This window comes from Eucalyptus grandis, chromosome 11 (assembly GCF_016545825.1).
Source record: "Eucalyptus grandis isolate ANBG69807.140 chromosome 11, ASM1654582v1, whole genome shotgun sequence".
In the NCBI taxonomy this organism is placed as follows: Eukaryota; Viridiplantae; Streptophyta; class Magnoliopsida; order Myrtales; family Myrtaceae; genus Eucalyptus; species Eucalyptus grandis.
The window spans coordinates 13,109,104-13,127,417 of record NC_052622.1 but is presented as its reverse complement, the minus strand read 5'-3'; the positions used below and the strand labels follow the sequence as shown (position 1 = coordinate 13,127,417).

General features: G+C 41.1%; 3 protein-coding genes across 3 annotated transcripts; 2 read left to right on the top strand and 1 right to left on the bottom strand.

Moving 5' to 3' along the window:
- The first annotated feature begins 2 nt into the window (after positions 1-2).
- Positions 3-3,349, top strand: LOC104424933 (ADP,ATP carrier protein 3, mitochondrial). The gene is made up of 4 exons (XM_010037471.3): positions 3-183; positions 1,139-1,639; positions 1,893-2,264; positions 2,720-3,349. The coding sequence occupies exons 2-4, from the start codon at positions 1,160-1,162 to the stop codon at positions 3,014-3,016; spliced, it is 1,149 nt and encodes a 382-aa protein (XP_010035773.2). The 5' UTR covers positions 3-183; positions 1,139-1,159; the 3' UTR covers positions 3,017-3,349.
- A 1,123-nt stretch (positions 3,350-4,472) lies between these two features.
- Positions 4,473-5,966, top strand: LOC104424932 (leucine-rich repeat extensin-like protein 4). The gene has a single exon (XM_010037470.3). The coding sequence runs from the start codon at positions 4,516-4,518 to the stop codon at positions 5,761-5,763; it is 1,248 nt and encodes a 415-aa protein (XP_010035772.1). The 5' UTR covers positions 4,473-4,515; the 3' UTR covers positions 5,764-5,966.
- Positions 5,967-6,854: 888 nt separating this feature from the next.
- On the bottom strand, positions 6,855-17,214 carry LOC104424931 (transmembrane E3 ubiquitin-protein ligase FLY2). The gene is made up of 15 exons (XM_010037469.3): positions 16,473-17,214; positions 14,228-14,300; positions 13,849-13,976; positions 13,552-13,667; positions 13,014-13,074; positions 10,845-10,911; positions 10,680-10,757; positions 9,992-10,149; positions 9,851-9,910; positions 9,669-9,762; positions 9,196-9,363; positions 8,397-8,725; positions 7,640-7,756; positions 7,399-7,549; positions 6,855-7,083 (listed from the first exon to the last, which is right to left on the bottom strand). The coding sequence occupies exons 1-14, from the start codon at positions 16,608-16,610 to the stop codon at positions 7,448-7,450; spliced, it is 1,689 nt and encodes a 562-aa protein (XP_010035771.2). The 5' UTR covers positions 16,611-17,214; the 3' UTR covers positions 6,855-7,083; positions 7,399-7,447.
- Between the last annotated feature and the right edge of the window lie 1,100 nt (positions 17,215-18,314).

Genomic DNA, 18,314 nt, shown 5'->3' with positions numbered 1-18,314 from the left:
CGTGGCACGAATGTCATTTCCGAGAAAGCAGGAGGGCAATGTGGTCATTCGGATAAAACCCTAGGTTGCCCTCGGGCGATTTCCCAATTTTAGATTCGCCATTTTCGTCGCTGCGACGCTTCCCCTCTGGTCAGCTGCAGGGAGTGTGCAGTTCGTTCATCGCTCCGCCGGCGGCCTTCTCAGGTCAGTCTCTCCGTCTCTCTCGCTTCTTCGCCGTTTCCGATCGCCGTTCCGATCGCTCGGCGGTGCATGATTGGATCGGACGGCGGCGGAAATCGCGCGTTCTCGCTGTCCGATGCGGTCTGGTGGCATTTCCGATTATGAGGTCGCGCTCGAGCTCGCTTCGGCCGAGGGCGATTTTCCGTGTTATCTTGTCGATGCGGATCTTTCGTTGGCGCGATCGTCCGGGAATTCGGGCGTAGCCTCGACGTGTATCGCTTTTCCTCCGGGCGTTTGGGACCGGATGTCGCGGAGCGATCTTCGCGAGTCTGGATCGTTTGCGGTTTCAAGTTGTTGTGGAATTCCGTTGTGAAGTTCTGATTTGGTTCTGAGGAGGTTTGTGTTGTGAGGTGATGCGAGTGGGCTCTTGGAGGCTGTCGTCATTGATATGGAAGCGCGATGCTTGCTTAGTATTAGATCAGTAGGCGGTACGGGTGGTCTGCTCGCTATCTGTGTGTCAGGATTCCACCGTGTACTTGCATCGCATCTGAAATGTTGGAAAGTTGGATGATGAATAATTTTTGTAATGGCCTCAAATGTTGTTTGTTATGGGAGATAGCCGAGTGAATGCAAAATTTTCACTTCTGGTCAATCTTTTCTGCATTGCCAATGCATGTTGTCTTATTGTTCAAGGCAACAAGTACTTCGCACGTGGATTTTGGGTATCGATAGCTTTTATCGACTCGTGATCAATTTTTAGACGTTGGTTAACTTTGACCGGAGAATGTTCTTTCCTTAGACTCCGCTGAAACTGCACTGATGAGTGCTGAGGGCATTTCTCCTTATTGTTCTTGTGTTCATCATTGTTTGTGGTGGACATTGTCATAATTCATGTTGAGAGGCATTGTGGAGCATGTTAAATCAAATTCTTGGTTATATGTAACACGAATATCCTCATCTGATGTCCTTTTGTGCGCAGGTCAGCATTTGAGTTGCAATTATGGCAGATGGATCACAGCGTCCGTCTATAGTTCAGAAATTACATGGGCAGTCTTACCTCATGTCGAGGCTTTCTCCAAACGTGTGCCCTAGGGGCTATGGTGCGGAGAATCTGACTGGCAGATATACCTATGGAAGGCCACAAAGTTCTTTGCATCCAGCATTTCAAGGCACTGGTCTGCAACTTGCGTCACCCCTTTATCCTGTTTTTGTTCAAGCTCCCTCGGAGAAAGGTGTAAAAGGTTTTCTGACTGACTTTCTCATGGGAGGAGTCTCTGCTGCCGTATCCAAGACAGCTGCTGCTCCAATTGAACGTGTTAAATTGTTGATACAAAATCAGGATGAAATGATCAAGACTGGAAGGTTATCTGAACCCTATAAGGGAATTGGTGATTGCTTTGCCAGAACTATCAAGGATGAAGGTGTGATTGCTCTCTGGAGAGGCAACACAGCCAACGTCATTAGATACTTCCCAACCCAGGTGATTTTCCTTGCTCGATAATTGGTAGTTAAAATAGTTTCCTTTTTAGCTAATCCTTCATGATTCGTTCTAAATCTTGGGTTTCTTAATGTATTAGATAATTGATGGCCATTTGTATTGAAGGGAACTCGATTTACTCTTTAACTGTTGAATTTTGTCAGAGATTTTTCAGTTGGCACTTTTAGTTATTGTGTTATTTTACTATCCATAGTCTAGGGAAATTGCTGAGATGTTTGCTTAATGTTTCTACCAGGCCTTGAACTTCGCATTCAAGGATTATTTTAAGAGGTTGTTCAATTTTAAGAAAGACCGTGATGGATACTGGAAATGGTTTGCTGGTAACTTGGCTTCTGGTGGTGCTGCTGGTGCTTCATCTCTTCTGTTTGTCTACTCACTAGATTACGCCCGGACACGTTTGGCTAATGACGCGAAGGCTGCTAAGAAGGGCGGTGAGAGGCAGTTTAATGGTTTGATTGATGTTTACAAGAAGACCCTTGCATCCGACGGCATTGCTGGCCTTTATCGCGGGTTCAATATCTCGTGTATTGGCATCATTGTGTATAGAGGGCTGTACTTTGGAATGTACGATTCTCTGAAGCCTGTGGTTCTGGTTGGAGGGTTGCAGGTATATAAACTTACTATGTGCATTAGGTCATCTTAGACTCTTTTAAATGTAAATGATGAAGAAAATGTTTCCTTGAATATCTTTCTCCTCTCCCCTGTACTTAATTTGTCGTTTTCTTTGGTAAAATCTCTAAGGGTCAGAAGCTGCTACATATATTCATTACTGTGTCTCCAGTTGATCCTGACTTATTTATGGCATTGGAATCTTCATTTTGCTTTGCTTTGATTTGTAATTGAGCCTGCTTCTGAGTACTGCTCTTTCCCCCTGAAAATTGCTGAGATTGAATTTGAATTTACTTGTCCTATTAAATCTGATGACCTTGCCATTTAGATTAGTTTTCACATGTCAGGTCAACCCTTCTGAAACAATGGCAAGCCGGGGTGGACTGAGCCATGGAATATTGTTTGCTGCTTAATATCCCTTCTTTTAACTCGTGCCTGCTTGAGTTTTTGCAGGATAGTTTCCTAGCTAGTTTCTTGCTTGGATGGGGAATCACAATTGGTGCTGGACTTGCTTCCTACCCAATTGATACTGTTCGTAGACGAATGATGATGACCTCTGGAGAGGCTGTGAAGTATAAAAGTTCTTTGGATGCATTCAACCAGATTGTCAAGAATGAAGGTTCCAGATCACTCTTCAAGGGTGCTGGTGCGAATATTCTCCGTGCCGTTGCAGGCGCTGGTGTACTGGCTGGATATGATAAGCTGCAGCTTGTCTTATTCGGCAAGAAATATGGATCTGGCGGCGGCTAATAGGAGCGTGGTAAGGGAGATGATGACGAATATGAAAGCATTAAGTAGGTTATCCTTTGAATCTTGAAATAATTTGGACAAGGAGAAATGCTTTCATCAATTTCTTCCTTTTATTTTTGTGAATTGGAATTTGGAAGCAAGAGTGTCTCAAAGACTAGATGATATGCATGTTTTTCCTTTTCTCCCTGTGAGTTGTCTTGTAAGAGTAAGATTTTGCATCCCCTCGAACCTTTTCGGCAGTTGCTCCTCAGAAGTGCTTGAAAGGCGGAAATCCTATCTCCATGATGGAAGATTGTGTTTTATGAATATTTACTCGAATTTCAGTTTCGTTCATCGGCCTTTCTATTTGTCTGAGCGGAAAGTAAATTATCACCGTGATCGATCGGCTTATGTTGAGCCATTTGGATGGGCAAGCATCGCATTGGGCATTTGCCCGTTTCAAGTTTCAGGCCTGCCTTGTCTTAAAACTTCGTCGATAGCGGATTCCTCAATCTTTTCTCACCGATCAATTCGAGGAGAGTCGCCATTTCTACAAAGTTCCAACACAACCGAATCTCTCACTAGTTCTGTTCAAAAAGAAGCTTGCAAAGAAACACGTCAGCACTGTCTCTAACTTCTCGAAAACATTAATTGAAAACATTAATTGAAGAGAGAGAATGCAAAGTGTTTAGCAGATGGGCCCCAAATTGGCGGTTGAATGGACTAGTATGAAGCTGATGTATTTATCACCTGAGCACCAACTTCTTTATAGTTCTGAAATAGCACTTCCATGTATGAAGCTTGGGGGTCGCAGAGCAAGTGTCTTCATTTGAATTCGTTTCGTCCGTTTCTTCTTATACGCTTCATAACCAAGAAAGCTCCCTGGTCAAGAATCTTAGACAAGATCTGCGCTCGGTCTTGTTCAAGAGGGGGTTTGATAAGGTGTTTAGACCTTTCGTCAAATTACATCTATATCACTTGAATTTCAAGAAACTCCGGGGGGAGATGGAGATGGAAACTGTCTCTCTCCTCCTCCACTCAGAACAACAACGACGAAAACTACAGGGTTAGGAGCCGTGTCCCCATCGAGCCCCGTCGTCCTCCGCCGCCGCGGGAATCATGCCTCCGCTCTCATCTGAAACAGTGGCTCCCAGGAAAAGTTTTCCAATCGGATATCTTGTGCCTGCTGCTCTCGTCGTGGTTAGGGAAAACGTCCCTTTTTCACCAGTATCTTCTGTCGTCTCCTACCTTACGCCGACTAGACATGAACATTATGACAAAACTGAAAGACAGGAAGAGTGTCCGGAACAAGTTCCCGAACGGATAACTGTCGTTTTAAATGGTCGTTGCAACAGTCCATCCGAGGTCTCAAGTATGAAAGAACTAGAGTCAACGGGACAAGGATTACATGTTTTAAACGGAGGACTGCACAAATTTCAACTGAAAAGGGCACGTTTTCTCGTATAAAACAACCCCCCCTGGTCATTTCACTGCATAGAAAGAGGAGCTTAACCGCACGAATGGCTTCACATTCTTTTACCTTCTTTCTTTCCCATGCTCTCATCTTGTTCTTGCTTCACCTAGCCTTACCTTGCTACAATGCCGCCGCGAAACACGGCCACTCCCCCAGCCGACACTATCGGCACCAGGCTCACCATTCCAACCCCAGACTCTACCATGCCTACATTGCCCTTCAAGCGTGGAAACGCGTGATCTACTCCGACCCCCGTAACTTCACCACCAACTGGTCCGGCCTGTCCGTCTGCAACTACACGGGTGTTTTCTGTGCGAAGGCACTCGATGATCCCAAAATTCAGGTGGTGGCCGGTATCGATCTAAACCATGCCGATATAGCCGGGTTGATCCCGGAAGAGTTAGGCCTCCTGACCGACCTCGCTCTCTTCCACTTGAACAGTAACCGGTTCTGCGGGGTACTGCCGCAATCTCTATCTAATCTCGCGCTTCTGTACGAACTCGATCTCAGTAACAACAGGTTCGTGGGACCTTTTCCTTCGGTCGTTCTCTCCATGCCTTCTCTTCATTATCTCGACATTCGCTACAACGAGTTCGAGGGGTCGTTGCCTCCAGAACTCTTCAAGAAAAGCCTAGATGCGCTATTCCTCAATAACAACCGGCTTACGAATGCCATACCTGCAAGTCTGGGCCAGACTTCGTCTTCCGTCCTCGTGTTGGCGAATAACAACTTCGGCGGTTGCCTGCCGCCCAGCATAGCTGACTCCGCCGACACCCTGGAGGAGTTGCTCCTGATCAATATAAGTTTGTCGGGGTGCTTGCCTCCCGAAGTCGGGTTCCTGTATAAACTGAGGGTGCTGGATGTGAGCTTGAATCACGTGGAAGGTCCGATACCCTACAGCATCGCGGGACTAGCGCACCTGGAGCAGCTGAACGTAGGACACAACATGATGACCGGCGTCGTGCCTTCCGGCGTGTGCATCTTGCCGAGCTTGGCCAACTTCACTTTCTCCTACAACTACTTCTGCGAAGAGGAAGGGACGTGCATGAACCTGACGTCCAAGGGCATAGCCTACGACGAGAGCCACAACTGCTTGCCCGAGAAGCCGTTCCAGCGGAGCGAGAAGGAATGCCAGGCCGCCCTCGAGCACCCGGTGGACTGTTTCCAGCATCCGTGCACGGCCGGTTTCCGTGGCCCGCCTGCTTTTGCTCCCGCGGGGTTCCCGGCAGCAGCTCCTCTGCTTTCATCACCTTCTCTTTCTCCTTCTCCTTCTCCTTCTCCAAGTCACTTCTAGTTTATTTTTAGACTTGGGGTTGGACATATGGCACTGTATATGCTCTGGATGTTACTGCAAAGCTTGTTTGTATGTATGTATGTATGTATGTATGTATGTATGTATGTACGTATTACATCACTTTTACAGTTCATGAAAATTCCAATTTGTGTATATGTCACGCCTGAAGAAACAGATCAATAAAATAAAAAATAATTAATAAATGTTGTCTCTTGAAATTCGGAATATGTTTGATTATAACCAGTCCAGTCCATATACTTTATCGGTGACATTCTTTCATTGACAGTATTTTTGATTTTGCTAGCTAAATTGGAATTTTGCTTTGTGGAGTTAGTCGCTGACCATGTTCCAAGTAATCTCAGGACAAAATTCTGATGTTTTTTCGTTCCTTTACAAAGTCCTACACTTAACTTCAACAGTCTTTTGTTAAAACTTAACAAATAAAAAATAATTAATTAGCTTTTCCATAGAAGATACGAATAAACTCGAAAATAGTTTAGCATTTCATACTAGGTGAATTTGGGATTGTGAACATATTCTCTTTTGCACTAAGTTACATAGTTTTTAACAGAAATATATCGGATGGCATTGTGCGATGCGCCCATATTGGGTTATCTTAATCTAAAATCTTAACGCGAAAACTGAAAAGAAAACACTTCCCGACAATCGTTGAATCAATTGGCATATAGTTAATTAGAAATTACAAAATCACATAGACAAAATTACATATGGTCTTATTTTTACCACGGCAACGCGTGGGATTTTTCCTCCTCCTTGGAAATCAGATCAGTCAGGTAAGTACAGACAATTTACTTTGCTGATTTTCCAGGAATTTGCATAATTAGGAAATAATTTTAATTTTCATTTGTTTTGCAAAAAAAAAAAAAAAAAACTAATGAACAGTTCGTGAAAACCCATCGCTTATTTCACTTGAAATTGTTAAGTCTATCCAGTATGCATTATTATCATCAATTTTATTTAAATTTGATAATTTCTATGGGCAATATTAAAAAACGACTTTTAAAAAAAAATATTTTTCCAATCATTCATTTTTTCCAAAACAAACACATTCAATATACACTCTGAGAACATGATGCAGACACAAGAAATGATACTGAAGAACTTTCCACTTGGTTGTGATTTCTGTATTTATTGAATATACATTGTAAGGAAAGCAAAAAAGTAAGAAAGAATCGTGTCAGCTATTTGACTCTAAAGTCTCTGATTTAGCATCATCTACTGCATTTCCGAGCCGATTACATCATATTTACCACCTTCTCTCAAAGATGGGCTACAAACAAAATGAGTTGCATCCCGAACCTGCAATCACAAAATACAAGTGAAGTCGAGTGAAAGTTCCATCATCAAATTCAGAAATTCGTTCCATCATCACAAAATACATTTCACCGAAAGACGTCCTTCCATAATACAGCACTTTTTAATTGCAAAACAGTGAGTATCTGCAAGATGTTGATTTAATTAATTTGCGCAGAAGTGCCGAGAAAAGTGCATGAGTGAGAAATTGTGAATCCCAAACTGAGAACTTCGTCTGATTTTCGAAAATTCCTACTGCTGTCTTTAAAATTTAGACCAACCAACGCATTCATCAGTTATTTAGATGGAACTGTGACTTACAAGTTGGCGATTTTGTTTGATATTACATAATGTACAAGCTGAACGGTCCTCAGGCTGGTGGTAGTGGGCGTCGGCAGGTTGGGCATTCCATCTTTATGTCCATCCATCTTTGCAAGCAACCTGAATGAAAGAAATGGTCACATGGAGTCACCTGCGAGAGAAATTTCATACTATCGTTAGCAAAGATAACACAATAACACACAAAATGAAGATAAGAAGACCCAAGGTTGCAGAAGTAAACCATGCAATCATTTGACCGCTGAGTTAGATCGATAGAAGTCATGCAAATGACGCAGTCTGTACTGTGGCTTGAGTCCTGATCAAACCGCCTGTAGTAGCTATATTTCTCTGGCAAAATCTGCAAATTTGCACCAGGATGAGATCTCCATAATTGATGAGTGGTAGATGTGGAGTAGTTTCAGATTAAGAAAATTCTTGCTAATAGAATGAGGAGTTGACATTGACAACCTCTCTCTCTTGTGTGCTAGCGCATGTGCACTTGCACACTCATGCAAGCAGGCATTTCGTAATGGAGGTTCATAAAATACTCTTCAGAAAACAAAATACCCTTGATGAAATCATTTTCTCTCCTTCACGTGTGTTTCTGAAAAGTTCCAGAAAGTTCAGAGACAGTGCAAGCTAAATCCAGAAAGCACGTTGTTCCCATGAACCATCATATTAGGCAATCAGACTCAAATGCTGAACAAATGCTTCAGATGCTCAGAGCACCAAAATCCGAATTTAAACAGGTAATTTTTGAGTTAAACTATTTCAACCCAAGGCAAATTAGTAATCAGTTCTTCAGTTGGAAAAGTACAACCTAACTTCAGTGGAAAATTTGTTCATTCCCTCAGTAACGCTATAATATTTCCCATTGTAACAAATCAGTGCAAGATGAAATGCAGGTTCCCTCAAGAATATCAGCAGTTATCAGAAACATCAACCAAGAAATTGAAAGACATTGGTAACTGCAGCTGAAATTTACAAAGACATCCTACCTGACGAGGAATGAACCATCGTGACCCAAAATAATGCTGAAGAAGTAGAATAGATGCTTGAAGTCCAAGAAATACACCCAAGCATATGCACCAGCTTTTGTCAGGCTCAATCCGCATAAAGTTGTATGGGCAGCCAAAAATGTACAATGGGATTGCTAGACGAGTGACAGTCATTCCCAGGATATAATGAGGGTGCAATGGTTTTCTTGAATCTCGGAGAACATTCGTAATTATTTGTGGTACCCAGAATGAGTAAATAAGGAGGAGGATGGGATGAATATAATTATGGAACTCGTACATGAGCAGAATGCCTCCCAAAAGGATCCCATCTGGAAAAAACCCATAATTCATCAGTATAAAGTACACCACTTATCAAATCTAAAAAAGATCGCAACACGCAAAAGTTGGTTGCAAAAATTGTCAGGGAAGTGAATCAATTCTTGTGCTACAAATAACAGTTCCTCTTACTTCATATTAAGATTTGGCCTAACAACTTGAAACAGCAAATGAAAGATGGAATAATAAAAACTAGTGCATCAGAAAGTGAGCAATTCTCAGTCATTAATTAGCCTACCGCAATATCGAACAAATGCACTAAAGGGTCTTTGGGTGTGGTTACTGTCATATTGGTTAACAAAAATTCCTTGTTGGATACACGGTTGCTCATCCATACTATTCTTTCTAGTGAAGAATATTACTACATCCTGACCTGAAAATATCCTCTTATCACATTCATACTTTCAAACCCTTGAGTAGTACAAAATGCACATCAGAAGTTTGTATTGATAGCAGTACTTACAGAAACGACTGTACAACACCGAGAGCTCGCGCCTCATAATTTCCCAACCCTCTCCGTTGTTCATAGGTCGACTTGCTTTCCATATGGCAAGAAGATACCTCATCTCAAAGATTGAGAAAACTACGAATTTGAAAAATGCTGCAGTTGCAAAAGCATTGAACAAGGACTCTGCATTACCAAATGAACATTTTAGGCCATAATCCAGCAAGAGTAGTCACGTTCCTACGTGTCCCTGATTACTAAAACAAAACGAAAAACTGCACAGAGGTAGGTAACAGCTCAAAAGGAGAACACATACATCAATCTAAGTTTTCAAAGAGCAGTCAGATGTAAAGCTGCTTATAGGGGAGCAATGGGGAGTCAAATGTCTTATTGCTCTCATAAATCATGGACGACACCCAACTATTGGCGCAACAATGATGCCTAAGAAAAAGCAAAACTAAGAAGCTACCTAAATTGATGTCCAGACTTACCTACAAGTATCCCTGCAGTAAGATGCAAGAGGCACAGATAAGCATCCATAATAGCTTGTTGCCCAATCATTATTATTGAGACCTTGGCAGCTCCCTAATGGATACAGAAAAATTAATGAACTTAGTACAAAAATAAAGTGAAAAATGATGACAATTTTCTCTCAGAAAACGTGACTCCTTACCGATTGAGTATTGCTATGTTCCATTTGTCGAATTAGAAGGAGAACTTGAAGGAAAGATACCTGAGGCAAGAATGTTAAGGGAAGCACCCAAAAGCTCCTAACGAATCATAACAAGGGGTACTGATCATATGAAAAGGATACAAATGTGACCATCAAGGTGTAATTCACTGCTTTGTTATAGTAAACTTCAATGTTTACAGAAGTAGCATTCAGTAGCAAGGGTGCAAAACAATCCCCATCATCATCCACTGAAGGACTCTCCATTAGACCTTCCATTTGATAATGATCATGTTCACCATCTACAGAAGGTGTGGAGAAATCAATGAGCACAAGGAGGATGAAAATCATAATACTTCATGATATGTAGAAGCCTGAGAACATATCTATATCTTTTCTTTAAAAGATTTCACCAGAAATAAAGCAGAGGCAGGGAAGAAATCAGAAGCTCTCCCTAGTCCCTTGACCCTTGGTGAGCATTCATGGAGATATTACACAGAATAAGGAGAAATGGAGTGAAAAAAAAAAAATTATGATAGGACTCTGAGTGTATCAAAACAGCTCTCATAATCACTTTACTGGCAAGTGGCAACGGCTGCCAACGTAGAATCGAATCTTATTTATGTATGAAATGAGTAGAACCACCACAAAATTTGTAGTTAAGCATTGATCATTTTTATCAGGTTTAAAAGTTTAAAAGAGAGATGGTTTTGAAATTGCACGCATATGCTTCTTGGCTTCATTTGTGAATCTTTCACAAAAAGTCTGCAAGAAACATACTTTGACAACAATTATTGTAGATAAAAATATTATGCTGAGAAAGTTTGCATACCATCTTGTTTGGAAGAAGTGTGTGAGATTTGAGCTGCAAATTCGATGTTACAATGTTTCTCCACATCATAGATTGGTGCTGCACGTGATGGTATTCCCTCAAGAAATCAGAAAATCAAATGAAAAAAAACTTGGATGAAAAGGTAAAAGGACAGCTGCTTATTACAATTCTTCCTTCTCCATATCTTTTTCCGTGGAGATTCTTGAAAAACCTGGGATGAGAAGACTCCAAGCTGCATCAGAATCAAAAGTTGCTGCTGTCAAAACACTCTTCAATTAAATGACAAAATAAGAAGAATAATATATTTTGATAAATACCATCAAAATATTGAAAATTCCAGAAAGAGAGAATATCAGAACAATCAAGAAAATAGCTGGCTCATATTGGAAATGAGATTTTGAAATATCTTTTGACTCGCATAACTTATCAGTTATCACCAGTGAGGCATAATATCAGTTGACCCCCTTTAGATCTAGTACTAGCAATGGCACTCATCCCACCCAGTGCTGTTGGCAAGAAACAAAGAGTCAAACCTCAACTCAAGCATTTTGTTTGGACAAAGCAGCAATGAAATGGTCAGCATACATCGTGGGGTATTTTAAGGAATAGGAAATTGAAAATGCATCTCGGCTGTTTTCCATCTCGGAGAAGGTAGCATTCTAAATGGGATGAAGATCATATTTGTCCGTGGCCCGCAAAGCACAGATCATCTCTCTTAAATCGTTCTATAACCTGTTTGACTTTTACTTTGGAAGATGGAGGAAAAGTCCAACTTCCTCCGAAAACTATTAGAAGTGTCAGGATGCTACCAAAAGTTTCTGTTTTTCCGCAGGAAACAGCATTAGCATCTAAACCTTAGGCAACTAGCAGAAAAGTGGTAAGATCTCCATAATTAGATGTTGCTTGTGTCAAAGGGCTATGGGAAAAATGGCTCATCTGTTGATCAATTGCTCCTGGTCAGGACATTTTTAGACATTGGCAGGGGCTTTTTTGAGCATTAATTGTATTAGACCTGAAGCTTAAGCTGTTGGGTAGAGGAGAATAACATGTATCTGACATCTAGAAAAACTTCTAGCAAAATGATGTGAGATATCTCAACACCTCTTATGCAAACTGAATGACACAATGCACATGGGACTGACACAGGCGATAAGACAGCGTGCGAAACAAACTATTGGATGGGGTATGGACGACTGAAAACTGATTTGGCTAGATGCTTTATTTTCCAACCTGAAGAGATGTATATGAAGCCCAGACAAATACAGTAGACAAGTTATATTGTGTAGTTCAAAATAGCAGCTAGAAAAACCAGTTTGACGACAGGCATGAACTTCTTTTTTTTTTGGTAAGTAAGAAGTAATATAAATATAAAAGGGGGGGCAAAAAAAACAAAGAACCTTTGACCAATGAAAAACAAGAAAGGGCTAACAATGATATCTCTGGCAACTTTTGGGTTATTTGGAAGGAAGAAATACTAGAACTTTTGACAGAAAGGAAAGACACATGGATACTGTTGAAATTCTGGGTTTTTACTTTGAGCTTTTGCTTTGAGCGAGAGCCAATCCCTGATGTAACAACTTACTGATTTAACAGATTTGAACTTATATGAATAAAAGCGTCAATATGGAGGCAATCCCTTGGTGCCATTTTTAATGCAATAATTTTGATGGACTGATGAAAAGAATGGCACCATGTAGAACAAGGTTGCAAGGATTAGACTCACTTCAAGCTAATATGGCTGTTCAAAGATTGATTGGCTAATTAGTTATTAGCAATAGACAATTTCAATCAATATAAAAACAGTATCAAGTTGTTTCCAGCCATTATGATCTTAATATTCCATGGTTCAATCCAAGAAGCTGGTTTTCTTGGTCAATTCTGTATTCCACTTATCTAGGTTTGGGTATTGTGAAGTCACCAGCTTATGCATAACACGACCGTGCAATCTAGCCAACATATCTTGTCCAATGAATAAGCAGACTACAGAACAATATGATGGATTGACAAGATATACAATTTCCTCTGCATTTGATGCAACCAATATATCTACACGAAAATCAGATACTAAAGAAATAGTCGAACTACCCAAGCTAGATGTATTCCCCTAAAAAAGAACCAAACTAGATCTTGTATTTATTTATCTTTTATGTCCAGGAAAAGATAAGGTCTGGTATTCTAAACGTTACAAAGCTGTGTCCCAGAATTACAAAACTGGAACCCAAACACACAACAAGTAACGTACACGAAAAACTGTCGAATTATAAAGTCTTAACAGAGAAACAGCTCATTTTGAGAATTATAAAAACCTGATGCAACATGAAAGGCAAAATTTACCAAATGATAAGGATTTGATAATATGTAATCATCATCCTGGCTAAACTCGCCCTCTTTCCCACTGCAAGATGGTAATAAATAGAAGTCAGAACTTAAAGTGAGGAGATTAGATGCGTGAGGGGGGAAAAAGAAGAAACTTATGAGCCTAATTTGCAAATGAAGTAACAAGTGCGAACAAATGATTAACCACCATTTAACCAACAAGCAGGTAAGAAAAAATAAAAGCAAATTTCAGTTTCACAAAATTTTGATGCAAGAATGGGGCAACTCTCAGGATATATATGATGAATGACCTGAACTTAGTTTCAAACAAATGAACATTGAGGTCTAATTTAACCATGTGGTCAGACATAAAACATCTGCTACAAAGAAATGAATTCATGACAGAAAAACCTGGTTTAAAGATGTTCTCCAAGTACAACAGTAAACACAAACGGATGAGCATATATTCCAAGGAAAAAATCCAACGACTTACAAAATGCCATGACAAATTTTAAGATGCAACAGTGACATTTGGACAATTATGCGCAAATCATACCTATTTGCTACCATTCGAAGCTGTCTAAATGGCCATATATATACACCTTCTATCCTGATTCGAGCACCGCCAACAGTCCGTTCCTTGTCAAATACATCCTGAAAGATAATGACTCCCTAACACCACCAAAAGCAGTTAAAAGTAATATAAGCTAACAATCAAGAGGAAAAACAATCCGTTATTACTACACAGTATCTGCAAAAGTATCAAACAAGTGCATACTTCCTGATATCACAATGTGGCCAGAAAGTCATGGAATCTGTAATATATACTCACGTTATGTCTAGTCCCCATTACCTGAATATAATGTACACCGGCTATTTTTGTTTGGGTACTAACTAATTCAACGATAGAGTTGCCACTAGATCTCTTGAAATCTGGAAACCTCGAAGAGCTATTTGTTGAATCGAGAAATCTCCAAGTACCTGCAATAGTCATGTTTCCAGACACATTCATGTGCCCACTTAGATGAAGAGAAAAAACTGTGAATGAGAAAACCAAAGGCTCAATGCAGATCAAATAAAAGCAGAGACGACAGCTTAGAGCACCAAACTTCCTTATTTGGAAATTGGGAAGTACAAGCACTCCTGAAACTCCAAGTAAGGTAAAAAATCCATCTTTATTAGAAAAGAATACAATGACAATGAGTTGATCTAGCCAGAAAATATTTACAAACCTTTGTAAGTTCCGCTTATATTCCATTCACCAAGTGAACCCAATTCGTTTTCATCTTTCCTAACAAAAAACCCCTGCAGGAAACTTAACACGTCAGTATAGTCACCTTCCTGTGCTTCCTAATTATGCACATGAAACTCAGGAAACATATCATGTCATCAACTAGTTTTGAAAAGGTCATTGAGACAAGTGTTATGGTACCATAATATATCAGAATAAAAGTTAGAAAGCAGGAGGGAGGGGTGAAGCCTATTTCAGGTTCACTGAGAAGCTTTTAGTTTTAAGCAATTCATGCAATAGAAAACTCATGTAGAAGAGAATTTTCATGAGCCCAGTATTTCAAAACGAGATGCCAAACATCACAATAGGTATATATGGCCACTATGCCAGGCATCAGTGAATTTCACAGTTCACTATGCAGGAGGGACGGGCGAAACCTATTTAGGGGTCACTCAGAAGGTTTTAGTTTTAAGCAATTCACGCAATAGAAAACTCATGTAAAAAAGAATTTTCATGAGCCCAGTATTTCAAAAGGAGATGCCAAACATCACTATAGGCATATAAGCCCACTATGCCAGGCTTCAGTGAATTTCACAGTTCACATTATCTTCCTCATTTTTAAACATATGAAGTCAAAGTTGCAAGGTTATAGTGCACATCCTTTACAATTTTCACTGAGATGAACGGAAGATTGTAAGGTAAAGTTCACAAAATATACAGTCTTAGGGAATGGTTGAGAGCCAGGTTGTGAATTATTACAAAGCATCGAACAGCATCAAGCCAGAAAAGGAAAAAATGCTGTCAAGGGACTAGGCTCTATTATCAATTATGTTGATGCAAAGGCAACTTAACAACAAGAGCTACGACGACCAAGCTTTTGTTCCATGGGATGCTCGATGCACTTTATTCAGGCTCTCCAAGAAGTCATTGGAATTCGTGACAAGCAAAGATCAACTCTGAATGGAAGATCATAGCAAGGTCTCTGCTTTAAAATACTTGGAAGAGATTTTCAAGTTCACTGGTGTACAACTGTGGATAAGGGAAGAGTGATGGGGTTTTGGCATCAATGCAGCATGTCTAACCTCCTTTTTGTGAGACAACTTTCTCAATTCTGATTAGCTGCTCAAGGATGAGATAATTTAGCTACTTCTATCAATCTCTAGGGCCAATGAGGGTAGAGATTCCAATGTAAGGGAAGGACAATGGCTATGAGCTGCACTCAACACTTAACTATTTTTCAGCTTATGAGATCCAGAAGTAGCTATGTCTTTATTGAGGGCAATACATCTTGAGGTGAAACTGCCATGAAATTAAATTTTCAGGAAGAAATTCTCCAGAATTGACTAGTTCTACCAACCAGAGCAGGGAATTCAGGGTGAAAGTGTAATCTGAACACATTTTAATGAGGGATGATGGTTAATGATGTAGAGGGAGAACAAAAGGGTGCATGACACAGAATCACAACTACCCTGTCACTGCAGTTCATTCAGCCAAGCTCCCTGGTGGACTCAGAGGTTCGATAGATAAAAATAGCTTCCAAAATTTTAAGCTTACTTTTTAACCTTGGTTGCTCAGTCTCTTGACTTGTTTCAAGGGAGAGACTTTATTTTTGATAATGAGAATTATTTTCACACTGAAGTGCACCTGACCATCCAATCTAACACATCACTCTAGCTCATTGGTGGTAGAGTGGCCCATGTACGTGAACTGTAGTTACTACTTACAATCCATTCCCTCATTATGTAATTTGGATAGGAAAGCAAAACTAAGAACCTAAATGAATATAGTAAGCTCATTCCGGGATAACAGCCCCCAATCCCCGGCATCTCGCTCTCGCTTCAACTGTAAGACCAGAACCACATTCAGCAGTATGTGAAACGTTACTGGTACCTGACTGGACAACCTCCTCTCCACCTACACATCGTAATCCATCTCGAGAAATGTTAGTTCGCTATGAGCTCACCCACAAAACCTCATGAACAAATCTCGAGCGCCCCCGCTATAAAGTCGTTCAACAATCACGATTACAAACAAAAAGCAAGATCGAAAACACTCCTCTCGACACGCTGAAAACTCACTAAAATGCCACACAAACTCAATCAACAGTAGAGCCATCAAGCGATCAACTTAAAAGTTCTGGATTCTGACATCGAAGCGCGAAGAGACTCCAGCCGTAGTCTCAACGAAACCGACGGATTCAATCGTCCACCGGACATGACAAAATCAACGAGGACCAGTCAACTAACCTCGTCGGCCCAAGACCGGCCCATCTCCCTCAGCGGCCGCAGAGCCGCCGCCGGGCGACAGAACAGAATCCCCAGCCACAGCCCCAACTTTATCGCCCCGGCGCGCAACGACCGCAGCTTCCTCCCCGCGGCGACCATCTCCGAAGAAACCAAGAACGAGAACACGAACGAGAACGAGAACGAGAACGAGAACGAGTCCTCGATCGGCGGGGTCAACTGCGATCGAACTCGAGCTCCGTCTTCCTCCCTCTCTGACTGCTGCGATCACCGAGCGCGCCGCGAGAAAACGATGCGGAGGCCATGGACGGAGGAGGGGAGGAGGAAGTTTTAGGGAGGGAGGCAGCGACAGGGGGAGGGGAAGTGTTGCTTCGAGTGGAGTCAAACCACGGCAGCAACCAGCCGCAACAACTCCCTCTGGACAATGCGTCAACACCCGATTCGGATGCCGATGGCGAGACCTCAACGGCTTAATCCCAATTTAAAAAAAAAAAAAAAAAAAAAAAGCTCCCGAATTTAATACTGATCAAAGCCACGCACGGACGGCGACGGACGGCGAGAGCAGCGGCGAGGGAAGGAGGCGGAGCCGCTGGAGAAGCGCCCCCGCGACGGCGACCTCCGCCGGAAGATGGGGATTCCGACCGGAGACCGCAGGAATCGAAGCGGGCGGAATCGAGAGTTGATTGGTGGGGTCGGGATTCGGTCGCAGCTCAGGTGACCGTCGGTAAAGAACCGGAGGTCGGAGAAAATCCTAAAATAAAAAGGAATAATGCAGGTCGGAGAGAGAGAGGGGGGGGGGGGTGGAGTACAGGGCGGGATAAGGTTCACGCGACGGAGGCCTCCGTGGGGGGCACGCTCGGTCGGATGCGTCGACACGTGTGTGGACTCGCGACGATAATCCTCGGTTTCGTAGCCCCTGCGGTGTAAATCACGCGCGTTTCATCGTAATTCTCGTAACCGTGGAGAAAAGTTGAAATTTTTCCTTTTTTCGAGAATTTTCACGAACGGACTTCTCAAATAGGCATAAACCTACTCTACAATGTTCGACCAAAAAAAAAATTTTCGTGAATGCGATGTTGAAGGAAAATTACGATTGCAAACATTTAATTAAGAAAAGTTACAATGATTGAGGAAAACTATCGAAAAATAGACTGTCAATTTTGCGTGGTGAAAATGAAATTTATGTTCGGTTAATTTTTTTTACTAACAATAACTCAAAAGGAGCTGCCTATTAATGTAGATCACTCATTTTTGTGGAATATTAAGAATCGTAGCTGCTAGAGAGCTTACCACCACCAAAGAGAAATTAGGCTCTCTAAAGAAAAGTCATGAGATGATGTTTTACCGATAAATTAAGATTAATGAGGACGATTATATATGCCAAAAATGAAAACGATCCATTCGGCAATTTGCCTATAATAGGAAAAGAAACTTATGCTTAAGATACGTAGATTACTATTTTCTTTATGAAATATTATGAGTCGTGAAACCCACAATAACAAAAAAAAATCCGTAAAGAAAAGGCTATGAAATGATGTGTAACAGATTAATCATAACACAAGCTCCAAAAGCAAAATACGTGACTAAAATACAGAAAGTTCCAAAAAATTATTATTGTCCAAATTTCTTTTGAAATTTCAAGAAGAAAAAACAAGTACGAGCCTACTCGCGTAAACTAAATCCAATGTAGCTTTATTCTTAGGCTTCTCCGTACGTGCATTCCTATTAAATTTGAAGGGTCGTTTTCTTATTTTATTTGCTTGATTAGCATAATAATCCAACATTATTAAAGTAAATGGCATCTTATCCTAAAGCAGTTTGCACAAACAAATAAATGAACAAAAT